Source organism: Heteronotia binoei, chromosome 21, assembly GCF_032191835.1.
Source record: "Heteronotia binoei isolate CCM8104 ecotype False Entrance Well chromosome 21, APGP_CSIRO_Hbin_v1, whole genome shotgun sequence".
Taxonomy (NCBI): domain Eukaryota; kingdom Metazoa; phylum Chordata; class Lepidosauria; order Squamata; family Gekkonidae; genus Heteronotia; species Heteronotia binoei.
In genome coordinates this window covers 12943566-12953227 of record NC_083243.1, presented here as the reverse complement: position 1 = coordinate 12953227, position 9662 = coordinate 12943566, and the positions used below count along the sequence as shown (strand labels likewise).

At 50.0% G+C, this 9662-nt stretch overlaps 1 protein-coding gene across 1 annotated transcript in view; it reads left to right on the top strand.

Moving 5' to 3' along the window:
- The first annotated feature begins 477 nt into the window (after positions 1-477).
- The window catches only part of CCDC198 (coiled-coil domain containing 198), a 29382-nt gene continuing 20197 nt past the window's right edge, over positions 478-9662 (top strand). Inside the window, exon 1 of the mRNA XM_060263160.1 lies at positions 478-840. Within this exon, the coding sequence (XP_060119143.1) occupies positions 615-840 (226 nt within the window). The 5' untranslated portion in view covers positions 478-614. The remainder of the gene's footprint in view (positions 841-9662) is intronic.

Here is a 9662-nt window from a genome sequence, read left to right as displayed (position 1 = left end):
AGAGGCTGTGTCTGGTAAATGGAAGCAGGGTGAACACATTAAAGGTTAATCATGGGTGGGTAGATATAGTAGTGGGTTAAAAAGTCTTCAGAAATCCCGTTATATATTACTGAATGTTGATCTCCCAGAACATTCTGGGAGACTTCACATTCAGTGCCTACTAAACTCTAATTCCTTCACACCAGGAAATGCCTCGATCAGGTCAATGTTTAACCGGACCGACCAAGGGTAGAGATGGAAAAAAAAATTGTAAATGAGTTACCTTGGAAATGGATTCAGCTTTCTCTCTGCCTCTGGGTGTGTTTTTGTTTTCTGGGAGTCAAGGGCCAACGGAGAAGCTTGGTAGGTTGTGTTAGAAAGCCAGATTTAGTTGGAGAGCGAGATGAAGAAACAGGTCTGTAGCACGGTCAGGCCTGAACGTCATCCTTCCCGAGGGTCTTGAATTTGCCTGCGTGATTTAAAAGCCACTTCTGGTGGTCTCATGACCTTTGAAAGGTATTCTGTGGGGTTCCACCTTGGGACCCATTCTTAGATCAACTTTGTTTGGACTGAATCAGCAGCTCGAAGACTGGAACACCCTTTTGGGCAAGAGTTACTCGCGGTGTCTCAGAAACATGGGCTTCGGGCACTCGAAGGCTCATAGCCAAGTGACCAAAGTCGCCCCGATGCCCACCAAAGAGGTGGCACACCAGGCACTGGGGAGTGTGGCTGTGTATGGATTCCAGAGTCCTTTGAGGGAGAGGAGTTCTGGCTCCCTTGCTTCCCTGACGGAGAGGAATTCATTTTCGGAGAGGCATCTTCCTCCCCTGCGGGAAACATGGTATGCAAGATACCCACCAGGTAACTGCAATTTCTGTTTCTTTCAAGATGAAGTTTTAGATGCATCTAGGGTTGCCAAGTCTAATTCAAGAAATATCTGGGGACTTTGGGGGTGGAGCCAGGAGTCATTGGGGGTGGAGCCAGGAGACATTGGGGTGGAGCCAGGAGCAAGGCTGTGACCAGCAAAGGGAGTTCTGGCCATCACATTTAAAGGGACCACCCACCTTTTAAATGCCTTCCCTTGATTGGAAATAAGGGTAGGGCCACCTTGTTTGGGGGCTCATAGAATCGGACCCCCTGTGATGCCCCTGTCCTTCATTATTTCCAGTGGAAAGAAGGCATTTAAAAGGTGTGCGGTCCCTTTAAATGTGATGGCCAGAACTTCCTTCAGAGTTCAAATCTGCTTTGTTAAAACGGATAAAAGGAAGTCCTTCTTCACCCAAAGGCTGATTAACATGCGGAATTCACTGCCACAGGAGGTGGTGGTGGCTACAACCATAGCCAGCTTCAAGAGGGGATTGGATAAAAATATGGAGCAGAGGTCCATCAGTGGCTATTAGCTACAGTGTGTGTGTGTGTATAATTTTTTTTGGCCACTGTGTGACACAGAGTGTTGGACTGGATGGGCCACTGGCCTGACCCAACATGGCTTCTCTTATGTTCTTAATGTGACACAGAGTGTTGGACTGGATGGGCCACTGACCTGACCCAACATGGCTTCTCTTATGATCTTATGTGACACAGAGCGTTGGACTGGATGGGCCACTGGCTTGATCCAACATGGCTTCTCTTATGTTCTTATGTGTGACTCAGAGTGTTGGACTGGATGGGCCACTGGCCTGACCCAACATGGCTTCTCTTATGTTCTTATGTGACACAGAGTTTTGGACTGGATGGGCCACTGGCCTGACCCAACATGGCTTCTCTTATGTTCTTATGTGACACAGAGTTTTGGACTGGATGGGCCACTGGCCTGACCCAACATGGCTTCTCTTATGTTCTTATGTGACATAGAGTGTTGGACTGGATGGGACATTGGCCTGACCCAACATGGCTTCTCTTATGTTCTTATGTGACACAGAGTTTTGGACTGGATGGGCCACTGGCCTGACCCAACATGGCTTCTCTTATGTTCTTATGTGACACAGAGTGTTGGACTGGATGGGCCACTGGCCTGACCCAACATGGCTTCTCTTATGTTCTTATGTGACACAGAGTGTTGGACTGGATGGGACATTGGCCTGACCCAACATGGCTTCTCTTATGTTCTTATGTGACACAGAGTGTTGGACTGGATGGGCCACTGGCTTGATCCAACATGGCTTCTCTTATGTTCTTATGTGACACAGAGTGTTGGACTGGATGGGACATTGGCCTGATCCAACATGGCTTCTCTTATGTTCTTATGTGACACAGAGTGTTGGACTGGAGGGGCCATTGGCCTGATCCAACATGGCTTCTCTTGTGTTCTTATGCTACTTTGTTCTGGGGGTGGAGCCAGGAGTCATTGGGGGTGGAGCCAGTAGCAAGGCTGTGACCAGCATAATTGAACTCTGAAGGGAGTTCTGGCCATAACATTGAAAGGGACCGCACAGCTTTTAAATGCCTTCCCTCCACTGGAAATACTGAAGGACAGGGGCACCTTCTTTGGGGGCTCATAGAATTGCACCCCCGGTCTAATACTTTTGAAAATTTGGGGGGGCAGAGGGTTTGATTTTTGGAGAGCTAGTTTGGTGTAGTGGTTAAGTGTCCGGACTCTTATCTGGGAGAACCGGGTTTGATTCCCCACTCCTCCACTTGCACCTGCTGGAATGGCCTTGGGTCAGCCATAGCTCTGGCAGAGGTTGTCCTTGAAAGGGCAGTTGCTGTGAGAGCCCTCTCCAGCCCCACCCACCTCACAGGGTGTCTGTTGTGGGGGAGGAAGGTAAAGGAGATTGTAGGCCGCTCTGAGACTCTGTCCTTGAAAGGGCAGCTGCTGTGAGACCCCTCTCAGCCCCACCCACCTCTCAGGGTGTCTGTTGTGGGGGAGGAAGGTAAAGGAGATTGTCAGCTGCTCTGAGACTCTTCGGAGTGGAGGGCGGGATATAAATCCAATATCTTCTTCTTCTTCTTCTTGAGGAGTGGCACCGGATGCTATGCTGCAAATTTGGTGCCTCTATCACAAAAAACAGCCCTCGCAGCACCCCAGATACTCATGGATCAATTCTCCATTATATCCTACGGAAAGCGGTCTTCATAGGGAATAATGAAGTGCCCAGCAGACATTTCCCTCCTCCCCTTGCTTTCTGATGACCCTGAAATGGCGACAGGGCTTCCAAATCGGAAGATCTCCTGCCCCCATCTGGGGATTGGCAACCCTAGCTGCATCCCATTGATTTTTTTTGGCAGGAGAGAGCTGACAACACCTTGCAGGTATCTCTTGCTGGCTTTCTCCCTTCAGGATCACGTAGGTTGCCAACTCAGTGTGGAAATTCCTGGAGATGTGGGGGTGGAGCCTAGGGAGGGTGAGGTTTGGGGAAAGGGAGGGACCTCCGGTGGCTGCTATATGAAACCATAGAGTCCACCCTCCAAAGCAGCCGTTTTGTCTAAAGGAACTGATCTCTGCCATCCGGACATTGGTTGCAATTCTGGGAAATCTCCAGGTCCTCCCTGGAGGCTGGCAACCCTATCCTGTATGGGAGTCCGCAAGTATGTTTGCGAGGGCCAAAGGGAGAAGAAGTGTGGGTGGGAGGAGGCAGTTTGGGATGGGAGAAATGACAGGTGGAGAAAAGGTTAATTCCGTCTTCCTCTTTGGTTCTTTCCTCTAATGAATACAGTCATTTCCTCATTCCGCAGTAGCTGGCTGCTTTCTTTCGCACTCTCTCTCTCTCTCACACACACACACTCATTAGGGTTGCCAGTCCCCTTACCTTTCCAATGGAGGCCTTTTGGCGGGGGGGCGGGGGGATACAAGTGGAGTTTTGGACTACTTCTGGTAAAAGCAGAAGTAGCCCAAACAGGAAATGGCTAGCAGCCATTTGAGTGGTATTGGGGGGGGGGAGGGTGAAAACAGACCACTCAAATGTCTGCCAGCCATTTCATGGCCAGTTTTGCTCCTCCTCCTCCCTTCTAATGGGGGGGAGGAGCAAAAATGATCCCAGAAAAGGGATAGCTGTTAAACTGGCTGCAAGCCTGCTCAGTGATCAGAATCACTGAAGGTTTGCAGCCATTTGAATGGTCCTTTTTGTTTTCCCAGGGGAAGCAAAAGGGACCACTCAAATTACTAGCAGCCATTTGAGTGGTCTTTTGTGCTTTCCCCCTCAAATGGCTGCTCTGGGGCAGCACTTCCGGTTTTTTTGAGCCACTTCCGGTTTTACCGGAAATGGCCGAAAACCGTCATTTTGGGGTGGGATTTCCCCTGCTGGCCGGCGGCAGGGGAGCCCTCCCCAAATCGGGGGATCCCCTGCTGAGACCGGGGGAGTGGGATCCCTATTCAGGGTGGTGAGGACCAGAGAGGATTGTGAGGCACTCCAAAGAGATCTGTCGAGGCTGGGCGACTGGGCGTCAACGTGGCCAATGAAGTTCAACGTGGCCAAGTGCAAAGTAATGCACATTGGGGCCAAAAATCCTAACTATAACTACTCACTGATGGGGTCCAAACTGGTGAAGACTGACCAAGAGAGAGATCTTGGGGTCGTGGTAGATAACTCACTGAAAATGTCGAGACAGTGTGCAACTGCAATAAAAAAAAAGGCCAACGCTCTGCTAGGGGTTATTAGGAAGGGAACTGAAAACATATCAGCCGGTATCATAATTCCCCTGTATAAATCGATGGTGCGGTCTCATTTGGAGTACTGTATACAATTCTGGTCACCGCACCTCAAAAAGGATATTATAGTACTGGAAAAAGTCCAGAAAAGGGCAACTGGAATGCTTAAAGGGTTGGAACACTTTCCCTAGGAAGAAAGGTTAAAGTGCTTGAAGGGCTTTCTTTGTAGAAAAGGCCCAGCAGGGACTCACTGACATATTAGGCCACACCTCCTGACACCAAGCCAGCCGAAACTGTGTTCCTGCTCAAAAAAAGCCCTGGCATAGATAGAGGCCTCAGATTCAGCAGGAGCTCAAAGGAGCACAGCTCTTGAACCATTCTAAAGGTTCCCCCTTCTCCTCCCCACCTACCTTGTCCATTGAATAGTCGGCGCAGCTGCGTAACAGTCCCTGGATTAGGAGAGCGGGCAGCCAGCCAGCCAGCCCCCAGGGGCTTTGCCACACCCTCAGCCGCCCTCATTAACCTCGTTAACACCACCATTAACCTCATTAACACCACTTCTTATGTGATTTTGGGTGGTGGGTGGCTTGCTGGCCTTTTGACTGGGGGGGCAGCCCAGGAGAGCCCCAGGCAAGCGAGGCCTGCTTGGACTGGCTGGATCTCTAGCCAGCCCAAGGAGGCCTCGCTCGCCCAGGGCTCTCCTTTCTTGCGTCAGGTTGCTTTTGGCTGGTGTGTGTGGGGCATATGCTAATGAGTTATTCTAATGAGCTCCACCACCTACTTTTCTACAAAACGTCCCCCGCATCGATACATAAACAGGATGCCACAAAAAGACATCCATTCCTTCTCGGAGAAACCATTTGGACAGCCTCCTGTGGTGAGTTTGCTTGTTTCTGAATTCTTGTTGTTATTAACACCTGATTGAAGTGCCCAGGGGCGGAACAAAGGCCTCCGAAGCTTGCCAGGGAAGTCAAGAGAAGTCTCGACAAGAAAACAAAGCGGCTGGTGTTTAGCAGAAGCAACCCAGCCAACATGAAGTCAGGGTGGCATTTATCATACAAGCAGAAGAACTGAAGCAGCACAGAATGCCGGGGAAAATAGATGAGTTTCATTTGGCACCATTAAAATATTAATTTACTCAGCAGAAGCTCTTCCTTTTCTTTTTTTTAATCCCCGCCTCTCGGCCAAAGGCATCCAAGGTGTAGGATGTACAGACTAGGGTGGGGAAGGGGATAAAGATCTTAATGGTTGGGCGGGTTCCTTTGGACCTTTGGTCGGGCCCTGGAGGGCAAGGAAACCCAGAAGGAAGGAAGGAAGGAAGGAAGGAAGGAAGGAAGGAAGGAAGGAAGGAAGGAAGGAAGGAAGGAGGGAAGGGAGGGAGGGAGGGAGGGAGGGAAGGAAGGAGGGAAGGGAGGGAGGGAGGGAGGGAAGGAAGGAGGGAAGGAAGGAGGAGGAGGAGAAGGAGAAGAAGAATCAAACCCAGTTCTTCCCAGCTAAGAAGAAGGAGGAGAAGGAGGAGGAGGAGACTGGATTTATACCCCGCCCTTCACTACCCAAAGGAGTTTCAAAGTGGCTTACAATCTCCTTTCCCTTCCCTTCCCGACAACAGACACCCTGTGAGCAAAACTTCCTCTAAGCCAGGGGTGGCCAAACTGTGGCTCAAGAAGAAGATGATGATATTGGATTTATATCCCGCCCTCCACTCCGAAGAGTCTTAGAGCGGCTCACAATCTCCTTTCCCTTCCTCCCCCACAACAGACACCCTGTGAGGTGGGTGGGGCTGGAGAGGGCTCTCACAGCAGCTGCCCTTTCAAGGACAACCCCTGCCAGAGCTATGGCTGACCCAAGGCCATGCCAGCAGCTGCAAGTGGAGGAGTGGGGAATCAAACCCGGTTCTCCCAGATAAGAGTCCACACACTTAACCACTACACCAAACTGGCTCTCCATATGTAAGAACATAAGAGAAGCCATGTTGGATCAGGCCAATGGCCCATCCAGTCCAACACTCTGTCACCCAGTGGCCAAAAATACACACACACATACACTGTGGCTAATAGCCACTGATGGACCTCTGCTCCATATTTTTGTCCAGTCCCCTCTTGAAGCTGGCTATGCCTGTAGCTGCCACCACCTCCTGTGGCAGTGAATTACAGGTGTTACTCACCCTTTGGGTGAAGAAGAACTTCCTTCTGTGGTTCTTTCACACATATTGTGCAGCTCTCAAAGCCCCCACCTCCCCGTCGGCTGGCCTGGATGAGGCATTTCTCTCTTTAAATCACTTCTTCAAGCCAAGCCAGCTGGCGGCCTGAATGCATTTAAAGTTGCTTACTTTCCACCTCTCTCCATCTATGTTATCTTCCTTTCTTTCTTTCTTGCAGCTCTCAAACATCTGACATTTATTCTATGTGGCTCTTACGTTAAGCAAGTTTGGCCACCCCCGCTCTAAGCTGTGGCGTCTTGAGAGCAAAAATTCTGCTTTGTGAGCTACTGGCATTAAAGTTGTGAGCTGCTGCAGAAATGAGTTTGCTCCGGGACCATTTTTCCTGAGCAAAAACAAAAAACGCATGAGCTGGAGGCTAAAAAACTGTGCGCTAGATCACACTAACTCCGCTTCGAGAGAACACTGCCTGGGTGGCTGGTGGGGCTGAGAGAGCTCTGAGTGAACTGTGACCAGTGGCAGACTGGGCCTAAAAATATTGGTTGCCAGGAGGCATAGGGGGCCCATCCTCAACTATAAGGCTATCATTTAATTTTTGTAAGAAATAAATAAAATTTTCAAAAAATACATAAGTGGAAAAAAGGTCCAATTAAAACTTTTGCAAAATAAATATATATATTTTAGTCATTACAGTGTACATGTATTGTGCATAGCCAGCTTCAAGAGGGGATTGGATAAAAATATGGAGCAGAGGTCCATCAGTGGCTATTAGCCACAGTGTGTGTGTGTGTGTGTGTGTGTGTGTGTGTAAATCTTTTTGGCCATTGTGTGACATAGAGTGTTGGACTGGATGGGCCATTGGCTTGATCCAACATGGCTTCTCTTATGTTCTTATGTGTGACACAGAGTGTTGGACTGGATGGGCCATTGGCCTGATCCAACAGGGCTTCTCTTATGTTCTTATGTGACACAGAGTGTTGGATTGGATGGGCCATTGGCCTGATCCAACATGGCTTCTCTTATGTTCTTATGTGACACAGAGTGTTGGACTGGATGGGCCATTGACCTGATCCAACATGGCTTCTCTTATGTTCTTATGTGTGACACAGAGTGTTGGACTGGATGGGCCATTGGCCTGATCCAACAGGGCTTCTCTTATGTTCTTATGTGACACAGAGTGTTGGATTGGATGGGCCATTGGCCTGATCCAACAGGGCTTCTCTTATGTTCTTATGTGACACAGAGTGTTGGACTGGATGGGCCATTGGCCTGATCCAACATGGCTTCTCTTATGTTCTTATGTGTGACACAGAGTGTTGGACTGGATGGGCCATTGGCCTGACCCAGCATGGCTTCTCTTATGTTCTTATGTGTGACACAGAGTGTTGGACTGGATGGCCATTGGCCTGATCCAACATGGCTTCTCTTCTGTTCTTATGTGTGACACAGAGTGTTGGACTGGATGGGCCATTGGCCTGACCCAGCATGGCTTCTCTTATGTTCTTATGTGTGACACAGAGTGTTGGACTGGATGGGCCATTGGCCTGACCCAACATGGCTTCTCTTATGTTCTTATGTGTGACACAGAGTGTTGGACTGGATGGGCCACTGGCCTGATCCAACATGGCTTCTCTTATGTTGTTATGTGTGACACAGAGTGTTGGACTGGATGGGCCATTGGCTTGATCCAACATGGCTTCTCTTATGTTCTTATGTGACACAGAGTGTTGGACTGGATGGGCCATTGGCCTGATCCAACATGGCTTCTCTTATGTTCTTACATATCACTGGCAGTCTGCAGTAGATACTAAATGTCAATACAGATTGCATTTTCTCCAGGGAAGCCGATCTCGGCCAGCTGGAGATCAGTTGTAAAAGTGGGAGATCCCCAGGCCCCACCTGGAGGCTGGCAACCCTAAATTTTAGCTGCATTACAATACAAATACTGGAACTTCTATTATATGTTCAAGCTACTAAAAGGTCATTAACATGTTTAACATATTGCCTAATGTTTAAGGGGGCCCACTTCATCAGGGGCCCACAGCATCCACCTGCCATCGAGCGAGCTGACACTCTGGCCAGTTCGCCATTGACTGTGACTGACCCAAAGCCACTCAGTTGGCAGCATATGGAGGAGTGGGAAATCCAACCCAGTCCTCCCAGCTAAGAGTCTGCGCTCTTAACCACTACGCCGAACTGGCTATTTGACTTGTGCCCCAGAACAAAGGGGAGGGACGGTGGCTCAGTGGTAGAGCATCTGCTTGGTAAGCAGAAGGTCCCAGGTTCAATCCCCGGCATCTCCACTAAAAAGGGTCCAGGCCAGTAGGCGTGAAAAACCTCCGCTTGAGACCATGGAGAGCAGGGGAGGGACGGTGGCTCAGTGGCAGAGCATCTGCTTGGGAAGCAGAAGGTCCCAGGTTCAATCCCCGGCATCTCCAACTAAAAGGGTCCAGGCAAAGAGGCGTGAAAAACTTCTGCTTGAGACCCTGGAGAGCAGGGGAGGGATGGTGGCTCAGTGGTAGAGCATCTGCTTGGTAAGCAGAAGGTCCCAGGTTCAATCCCCGGCATCTCCAACTAAAAAGGGTCCAGGCCAGTAGGCGTGAAAAACCTCCGCTTGAGACCCTGGAGAGCAGGGGAGGGATGGTGGCTCAGTGGTAGAGCATCTGCTTGGTAAGCAGAAGGTCCCAGGTTCAATCCCCGGCATCTCCAACTAAAAAGGGTCCAGGCCAGTAGGCGTGAAAAACCTCCGCTTGGGACCCTGGAGAGCAGGGGAGGGATGGTGGCTCAGTAGTAAGCAGAAGGTCCCAGGTTCAATCCCCGGCATCTCCCAACTAAAAGGGGTCCAGGCCATTAGGTGTGAAAAACCTCCGCTTGAGACCCTGGAGAGCCACTGCCAGTCTGAGTAGACAAGACTGACTTTGATGGACCGAGGGTCTG